We start from the raw sequence: 10,494 nt of genomic DNA on the forward strand, positions 1-10,494 counted from the left end.
CATAATTGTTAGATTATAAAAAACCTCAGTGAATCAGTCTGTTTCATGATGATTATAAAACCATCATCACCTGATCTCATTTCACTTTAGCTTTCTTTGCTGCTGCAAATGTGTTTGACAAACACACTGTCACAACAGACAAAAGATATAATAAGAGTTAAGAGCCCAACTAATGGAAACACTATTCACTGTTATGGTGACTTCAAATGAAACAGAGTTAAACCTCTGTTAATTCTCAATAAAAACTTGTGTAGACGTCTGACAGAAATAAACATACCTGTCAACATTTGGATACCAAAATACGGGAAATCTGAACGCGCGGGGGGGGGGGGGGGGGGGGTTAGAGGCAGGCTAAATAGACATTAATTGCGCAGATATTAACATAAATAAATACATACATACTATTCAATTAAAATAAACATAAGACTTATTCATGTTTCTTTCTTTATTTTTATCAATTGCAACAATTAACTACATTAATTAATCACGATTAATTGCCATTAAAAAACGTACATTTTATAATGTAATAATTTCACAATTAATCTCCAAATTAATGTAGAAAAACATAAAACAGTATATTTTAAATATTTGTCTAACAGGTAGGAAAAATATACAGAAATTGAAGTTATCAAACAGTTTGCACTGCATACAATTTAAATTGTACATAGATTAATCCTTATTAAAGTAAAAAAAGATCTTTAGTCAAGAGCAGTGAGTGCTTTTCTCTGTTACCTTAACCTTTGTTCTTTGATTAACTTTACTGACAGAAAGATTTATTGGCTACTGTCTCTTTAAAAACAGCCGCTGACGGATCTCACACGCGTCTCATTCTCTCACAACTCTTTACTTTCATTTACGACTTTTTTTTTTTTTAACTAATAGACTGCTCAGACTGTTCTTATGAGGATACTCGACAAAACGGACATTTTGACATAATTGCGTGTGTTAATGCCATCTCTCTCATGTTCACCCATCCTCGGATGCTGCTGTTCTTTGCGCGATTTTTTCCCCCAAACTACTTCAGTGGAAATCCCGCCCTGCAGCCGATTCTAAAGATTTTATTGGTCATGTGAATCACAGTACTGATTGCCTACACCAAACACTGACCCCTAAACCTACCCGTCATTGTAACCTTAACCAATGAAATTAGCTGCAGGGCGGGATTTCCGCTTAACTGGTTTGCGCCCTTTGGGATTTTTTTTAAAAAAAATATAGAAAGATTAAAAATACGGGAGAAATACGGGAAATTATTTAAACGGGATGATAGCGGGAAAGCAATGTAAAATACGGGAGAATCCCGGGAAAAACGGGAGGGTTGACAGGTATGGAAATAAAGTCAGTCTGGTTAGTAATAAGTGAAGCTGGTAATGCTGTTTGTGGAGTTGTGTAATCCTCCTCTGCTGAGATCTTCACAGATTTAATGTCTTCTTTCCTCTTCAGTTGATTTCATCTAAGGCTGTGGCTGAAGTCAGTTGTAGTTCTTGTGTTTCTGCTCGTCTCTTTTTCTGTTCTCTTCTTTCCTTCAGTGATTCTGCTTGTTAACAGGCTTATTAAGGCTGAAATTACTCCATATTTAATATACACAGGTTTTGTGGCTCAGATAAGGTCCAGTTCTGGTTTATTTCTTTGCTCTTGCCTGACATGTGGCATTGCTATGCAGAGGTGTAAAGTCCAGGTTCAGAAAGTAAAAGTCCTCCTCAGTATTTTGTTCCAATCACCTGGATTTGCTAATTCAGCAGGAGAGAGAACTAATTAGTGAAATCAGCTGGCTGAGTTCATGGGTGGAATAAACATATGGCAGGACTTCTACTCATTGGGCCCTGGATTTCCCACCTCTGCTAGGGAGAGGGAAGTCTGGGCATCCCTGCTTAGATTGCTGCCCCTGCGACCCGGCCCTGGATAAGCGGAAGAAGATGGATGGATATATATATATATATATTTCATATATATATGAAAAATGTGATTTCGAGGCATTTCTTTTCTTTTATTCCACAGCTGATGTGTGGAGTTTATTTAGCTTGCTTCAAAAATATTTTTTCGTTAGTATTTTTTTTTTATTAATATTGTAGTTTTTTTCTTATGCCATTGTTTTCCCCCTGATTTGCTTCTCAGTTCCATGCAATTTTAAGATTTTCTTGGTTCATTCCATGTTTTATAGACAACTTCTGTCATGCTAATTCAGATTAGCACAGTTGGTTTTAAATTAATCAGATTTATTTTAGTTCAGGACTCCATAGTCCAGATGCAACTGATCTGTACTTTATCTGTGTTACAGAAAGCCATTTTTTAAGACACGATGAACTATTCTAGATTAAGGCCTACTTCTGTCTTATTGTAAACCCTGTCCGGGAAACCGCCTGAGTGTGTTATAAATAACACTGAAGCAGTGTTAAAGTTAATGAGATAATTAAGTGATTAATTGAATGATGATTGAGCATTATTGAAGACACCTAATGTTAACAAGCAGAATCACTGAAGAAGAAAATCCCAATTTTAGGTCACCATTATGGTGATCCACGTTTACCTGAAACAGTGAATTAATTTAGAGCCTAATGTCTGATTTAGGTTTACATTATTGATTATAGCAGCACTATCCTTGTGCATCATAATGTTGTGCAAATTATTACTTAATAGTTGATGAATGAGTTTTGATTGGTGGCACACAGAATGCACTGCAACATGCTTTATAATTGTCACCATTGTTGAGATGCACAGGCTGATTCTTGATGTCTGTGTGTCTAAAATAAAAGTCTGAGGTAGGTAAACTTTCATGATTTCTTTTGGGTTACATTGTAAATGTTAACCATATTTGAATGTCTAATGACAGTGCTATTATAATCATTTTATAATAAGCTATTATAATAAAATTAACATATCTTAGTAATTAGGCTCTAAATGAGTTTATTGATTCAGGTTAAAAAAAACATTTATGACAAAACTGAACCAACCCCATCAGGTCACATTTTCTCTTTGTTGATTAAGATCATCCGTCGTCAATCATCACTTAATTATCTCATTAACGTCAACATTGCTTCGGTATGAGCTCATATTGTGGTCATATGAGCACACAGTGATTGCGCTGTGAGGTTACACTCTAAGCTCACTGTGAACTCACATTGTGACCACATGGTGAGATCACTGTGAGATCAAAGGTACTGCCCACCCCTATTTAATGTATGTATTATCTCAGTGTTCCCAATGTTCATTTTGATGCTAATGTTACTCTCTCTCTCTCTCTCTCTACATGGCAGATCACCATAAAAAGGAGACCTAAACTGTATGTCATAAACATTATAGTACCAGTATTTTTCTTTCTTGTGCTGGATGTGGCCTCCTTCTTCATTGACACAGACGGAGACGACAAGCTGGGCTTTAAAGTGACTTTACTGCTGTCTATTTCTGTGATGCTGCTGATTCTTAGTAACACACTGCCCTCTACGGCTGAACAACTCCCTCTGATCGGTGAGTAACCCTTGAACTTGACGCACAACACAATGACGAACGCAGTTACCCAGCCTTGTTTGTTTGACCTGTGAATGCGTCAAAGCTTACGCTACTCCTACGTCATACATCGTCAAGTGTTACTCTTTTGGTGTAAGTCGACTTGCGTACGACCGTCAGCCGGAAGCTAGTTTTTTTAGTCGATAAATTTTTAAATATGAATATTTTTCTTACACAAACACATCGCTTCACTTCAGAAGACCTTTATTAACCCCCAGAGCCGTTTCAAGCATTTTTATCATGGATGGATGAGCTTTGATGGACTTCCAAAAAAAGATATCAATTGAATCCCATTATAAATATTATGTGTGTATATATATATATATATATATATATATATATATATATATACAGTGGTGGCCAGAATTAATGGCACCCCTGGTAAATATGATCAAAAATGTCTGTAAAAAATAAATCTGCATTGTTTATCATTTTTATCTTTCATTCAAAAAATAATATAATAACCTTTCATTAAAGTAAAAGAATTGAAAGTGGGGGGTAAATCACATTATAAAATAAATGCTTTTCTCCAAAACACGCTGGCCATAATTATTGGCTCCCTCTTATTAAATACTTTTTGCAACCTCCTTTTGCCAAGATAACAGCTCTGAGTCTTTTCCTATAATGCCTGATGAGTTTGGAAAATAACTGACAATAGATCACAGTCCATTCCTCCATACAGGATCTCTCCAGATCCTGCAGATACAGAAGTTCATGTTGGCACTTCTTCTGTTCAGTTCACCCCACTCATAGGGTTCAGTTTAGGGGACTGGCACAGCCATGGCAGAAGCTTAATTTTGTGCGATATGCTTAAAACGGAGAAGTTTTTTCTCTGAGTTTTCCACATACAGACGACACCAAATTATCAAAACGATCCCATTCACATGCAAAAACGACTTAAAAACGCTGTATTCGGCTGCCTGGCCAGTAGATGGCGATTAAACACTATAGACTGAACACGTAATATGCATGTGCATGACATCATCTTCTTCAGAGATTCAAATTTTTGTTGTTTGCATGGAGACCGTTTTCAAAAACTTCCATTTTCATTCTTCATTCTTCCATTCTTTTACGTTTTTAGTTGAAAACGTTGTCGTGTAAACAGCCCCTAAGAAAAGGCTATTTCTAGATTTGGTACACAGTAAATTCCCCAGTGTTAAATCAACACTGCTCAGAGCACATATGGTCCCACTCTACATGGTGTTAAAGTAACACTGAAGCAGTGTTAAAGTTAATGAGACAATTAAGTGATCAATTGAGTGATGATTGAGCATTAGTGATGAACACCTGTTGTTGTTAACAAGCAGAATCACTGAAGGAAAGAAAAACAGTAGAACTACACTCAAGATTGTTGAAGTTAATGAGATAATTAAGTGATTAATTGAGTGATGATTGAGCATTATTGAAGACACCTGATGTTAACAAGCATAATCACTGAAGGAAAAAATCACAAATTGTAAGCCACCGTTATGGTGATCAGTGTTTGATTTAGTTGAGTAATTATTTAGTAATTTAGTAATTAAACATTTCTGTAATCAGGTCTTCTGAAAAATATTGTAATCATATAATGCATTACAACATGTTTAACTCCTGATAGACTCAGACACACACAGACATCAACAATCAGCACATGAATCTCAACAATGGTGACAATCAAAAGTTTCATGTCGCAATGCATGCTGGGTTCCAGGATAATATAAAACTCCCAGCATGCACTGTTGCATGAATAATAAAAAAATATTGCCACCATTGTTGAGATTCATGTGCTAAATTGTGATATCTCTGTGTTTCTAAAAGACAGCATAGCTTTGTTTTTTTTTTTGGTTTATGCATGACGTGTTAAAAAATAAGTAATTGTAAATTATTGCTGTGGTGGTAATGTAACACTTTTGACTGAGGATAAAACTGAATGAGTACGAATGAATTCCTTTGTGAAAGACCAGGCAAAATGATGATTTTATCACCATAATCAACATAACCGCAATCATTCATAAACTGTGTGTGTGCACAAGAGTGACTTGCACAAAAACACAGCTCAAGCAGCAAAAGAAACACTAATGTTTTAGCATCAGCATCCCAACTAAAGCAAGCACTGATCTCAATAACAGTAACTTCAAACCAAACATTTTCAATTAAACATCTTAATAACAACTTCTGTAGATGTATGACAGAAATAAAGTCATACTGGTTAATAATAAGTGTAATAATGTGTAATGGCTGGAAGTCAGTTGTATTTCTTGTGTTTCTCTATTTTCTGTTCTAACAGCAGGTGTTCATCACTAATGCTCAACAATCACTTACATATTCCCTTAATTATCTCACTGCAACACTGCGTCAGTGTTACTTTTTACTCTTAGTAGTGTGGATTTCCCTGTGGGGTTGAAAGGGTTAACAGTGTAAGCTAAAAAAACACACCCACAAAATGTATTTTAACAGTAATAAACTGTAAGTTATAAAACAGGTTTATACTGGCAACACTGTTGCCAGTAGTTTACTGTAAAATCTTGTTTTTTGGGTCACCGTTGTGCAGAAGAGTAGAGCCTGTGCTTCAGTCCAGGAGAAGATCTACAAACATTGATGATATGCTGCATGTTGCTTTATTTAACAGACAGTGACTGGGTAGTTGCTGGTCCAGTAGAAATCTCTTTATTTACCAAAACATTTTTGTGGTTTGAAATGAAATAAGTTCACAGTAATACTTTGCTCACTTTATTAATGCATTAAAAAAAATTAGTTAATACTTTTAAATGACAGTTGGTTAATTTAAGACAGTCGGTTTCTGCAAGTGAAATTAGTTAAGTAATTAACTCGAGTTTTAGTGCATTTTTACAGTAACATACTGTAGATTACAGTAAATTACTGGCAACAGTGTTGCCAGTATTTTACTGTAAAAAAAACTGGTAAGGTCTAACAGTGTGTTAACCCTTGCTGTAAAAAAAGGCCAAATTCTGACAATATCATACCGTTTTCCATTAAAACAGTAATATACCGTATAAAACAAAACTAGCCTACAGGAATATACTGTGAATTAACAGCGCTCAAAATCGACACTCAAGAGGCTGTTTTCACAATCACACCCTATACCCTCATTCACTATTCCCTACATTAGTTCACTAATATAGTCCCCTTGACAGAGTGAATGAAAAGAAGTGAGTGAATTGAGAAACTGATTAACACCTGATAAGCAGAATCACTGCAGGACAGAGAAACAAGAACAGAAAAAAGAGAAACACAAAAACTACAACTGACTTCCAGCAACACTGAGTGTGAAACCAGTTTACGATTATTTCTTTCATACATGTACAAAAGTTATTGTTGAGAATTAACAGAGATATAGTTAATAATAAAGTTTGTTGTCACCATGATGGAGATCAGTATTTGCTTTAGTTGGTCACTTGTCCCTTGACTTCATACCGTTCATCTCTCTCTGACTGCTGTAACAGTGAGTATATAAAACACATTTGTTATGGCAAGAAAGAGCCAAGAAGAAGATGATCAGATGTTTTTGGCTTTTGAGATAATGTCACAATCATCCTGGACATGTCTGATTCTCTGATCTTTTCTGTATTTATTCTTTGAATTTATGGGTATTTCATATTTAGCATATGTCTATAAATCTACAACATAAAATCAATACTTCTGTAACCAGGTCTTCTGAGGAATATTGTAATCATATAGTGCATTAAAAAAAAACTTCTGCTTGACTCAGACACACACAGACATCAACAATCAGCACATAAATCTCAACAATGGTGACAATCAAAAGTTTCATGTCGCAATGCATGCTGGGTTCCAGGATAATATAAAACTCCCAGCATGCACTGCTGCATGAATAAATATATATATATTGCCACCGTTGTTGAGATTCATGTGCTAAATTGTGATATCTCTGTGTTTCTAAAAGTCAGTGTAGCTCTGTTTCTCTGGTTATGCATGATGTGTTAAAAAAAATGAATCATTGTAATTTATTGTTGTGGTTTCACAGTGGTGGTAATGTAACACTTTTAATTGAGGATGACTTGTTTAGTGAATGAACAGACTATATGATGATTTTGTCATCATAATCATTATAACCGCAATCATTCATAAACTGTGTGCGCACAAGTGTGACTTGCAACAACACAGCTCAAGCAGCAAAAGAAACACTAATGTTTTAGCATCAGCATCCCAACTAAAGCAAGCACTGATCTCTATAACGGTAACTTCAAACCAAACATTTTCAATTAAACATCTTAATAACAACTTCTGTAGATGTATGACAAAGTCATACTGGTTAATAATAAGTGTAATAATGTGTAATGGCTGGAAGTCAGTTGTAGTTCTTGTGTTTCTCTATTTTCTGTTCTAACAGCAGGTGTTCATCACTAATGCTCAACAATCACTTACATATTCCCTTAATTATCTCACTGCAACACTGCGTCAGTGTTACTTTTTACTCTTAGTAGTGTGGATTTCCCTGTGGGGTTGAAAGGGTTAACAGTGTATGATAAAAAGACACACCCACAAAATGTATTTTAACAGTAATAAACTATAAGTTAAAAAACAGGTATATACTGGCAACACTGTTGCCAGTAGTTTACTGTAAAATGTATTTTGTGGGTCACCATTGTGCAGAAGAGTAGAGCCTGTGCTTCAGTCCAGGAGAAGATCTACAATCATTGATGATTTGCTGCATGTTGCTTTATTTAACAGGCGGTGATTGTGTAGTTGCTGGTCCAGTGGAAATCTCTTTATTTACAAAAGTTTTGTTGTGGTTTCAAATGAAATAAGTTCACAGTAATACTTTGTAATACTCAGTAATTACTTTCTAACGTTATAAATTTTAGTTAATACATTTAAATGACAGTTGGTCAATTTAAGACAGTCGGTTTCTGCAAGTGAAATTAGTTAACTCGAGTTTTAGTGCATTTTTACAGTAAAGAACTGCACAATTAACAGTAAATTTGTTGCCAGTATTTTACTGTAAAAAAACCCCGGTAAGGTCTAACAGTGTAGTTGAATAAAATGTTCTTATTCCTTTATATCTGCGGGACTCGGTGCGGCGCTGAGATCTGTCTCTCATTTGCAATCGCGCCCTTCTTCACACCACAGTCATGTTAAAAAACATGAATACCTTCATTTATCCATAAACATTATTAGATCCATGGGCATGATGTCAAGTTCCATAATTCTGCTTATCAACCTACGCCTGTTATTGTAAGAGGTTAGCGACCCCTAGCAGCAAAAAAATTACATAATGTAGCTTTAAATCTCACTGTAAAATATACATAATAGTAGCTACATGATTCTACAGCATGAGATCCAGCAGTGTTGTGATAATCAATTTAATGTTTTTAAAGATAAGGTTTTCATAGGAAGTACTAATTTGACACACACAGACATCAATAGTGTATGAATCTCTATAATGGTCATAGTTTTCTGTTTTTACAGGGATTTACTGCTGTGCGATTTTCTGTCTCATTGGCATCAGCATTGTGGAGACCATTCTTGTGAATTATCTGAAGGCTAAAGGAGCTAAGAAGAGATCAGTGGAAACAACATCTACTGTTAGTGGCCAAGATGGTAAGAGTCGACACCGCATCTGATTATGAGGGACATTTTCCTTTATTTAAATATTTTACTTATTATTTTATTTGAAATTCATTTCCCCATCGAAAAATCGTATATATAATTGAGATTATACAGACCAAACAAAACAGTGTTAGTTGTTTTCCTCTCACAGATGGTGTAAAAGACCAGCAGAACCCTCCAGCCTCAGTTACAGATCAGAATGAAGAGCAGTCTTGTACCCTTGACAGTCTGAAGCAGATCCTCACTGAGTGCTGGGCTGCAACTCAACGAAAACAACAACAGAAGACATGTCTGTCCTTGACCAGTGTGGCAAGAATCATAGATAAGACCTTCTTGGTTCTTTACATAATCACCATTATTGTGTTTCTGTCTGTGCTTGGAAAGCTTTGGATTCCTTAGTGATGTCTTATACTTGAGATATCACACAATACTAACTTTTATTTAGAGTTAATATACAGTTTATATAGAGTTTAATACACAAGAATACATGGGCAAAACACAAAGATGAAAGACCATGAGTCCACTGACTTTATCAATGGGTCATTCAATCATTCAATCAATCATTGTGTTGTCATTCAATTTGTTCAAAAACGCTGAATCATTCAAGAACGACTTTTCTGCTTGTTTGGAACTATTTTCAGAGGCAAAATTTAACAAAATTTATTAATTTTGACATTGTCGTATCTATAAATGGTCGATTCATATAATATACTGTTTGTTGAAAGGGAAAATATATTTTAATTTGTTTTTATCTATATTATCAACATTTGTTTTTTTGTATTGTTATTCAGTTTTGGTTGTTATTATATTTACTTTGATTAGATGAATTGTAAGTATAACATGTCTTGTTTAAGTGGGCTCATGGTTTATTTTAAACACCTGTCTGTTGTCTCAGTTGGGGGTCAGTTTTTGTTCTGTTCAGGTTTCCTTTGTTTTTCCTTATACTGAGGTGAAGGTTGAAGTTCATTTTAAGTCTAGCTATTATTTGTTACATTATTATTGGATTAAGTTTGTATTCTTTATTAGTTAAATTTTTTGATTGGTTGGTCACAATAAAATATATTTTTTGTTGGAAATCATGTCACTCCGCATGACTTATTACCTGGCTTTATCACACACACGTTTACATGTTTTATGGGGACTTTATAGACATAATGATTTTTATACTGTACAAACTGTATATTCTCTCCCCTTACACTAACCCAACCCCAAAACCTACCCATCACACAAAACTTTCTGTATTAAAAAAAAAAAAATGTAAAGCACATCACAATCATATTTATAAGCTGTTTTCCTCATGCTGGCCAAAACAATGTCCCCACAAGGACAAGGATTTAGGATTTTGCCATCTTTTTGGGGGCATTTTGTTCCCATAGCGTAGGATTTTCCAGCCCCTAAAAATGCCTCTATTAAACTGTCCAT

At 35.0% G+C, this 10,494-nt stretch overlaps 1 protein-coding gene across 1 annotated transcript; it reads left to right on the plus strand.

Annotated features, from left to right (window-relative positions):
* Positions 1-1,139: 1,139 nt before the first annotated feature.
* LOC308691790 (uncharacterized protein) lies at positions 1,140-10,145 on the plus strand. Its single transcript, XM_081367351.1, has 4 exons — positions 1,140-1,322; positions 3,252-3,462; positions 8,932-9,063; positions 9,224-10,145. Exons 2-4 carry the CDS (start codon positions 3,405-3,407, stop codon positions 9,469-9,471), a joined length of 438 nt encoding a protein of 145 aa, XP_081223477.1. The 5' UTR covers positions 1,140-1,322; positions 3,252-3,404; the 3' UTR covers positions 9,472-10,145.
* The last annotated feature ends 349 nt before the right edge of the window (positions 10,146-10,494 follow it).

This window comes from Scardinius erythrophthalmus, assembly GCF_964197995.2.
Source record: "Scardinius erythrophthalmus genome assembly, chromosome: 1".
NCBI classification, from domain to species: Eukaryota; Metazoa; Chordata; class Actinopteri; order Cypriniformes; family Leuciscidae; genus Scardinius; species Scardinius erythrophthalmus.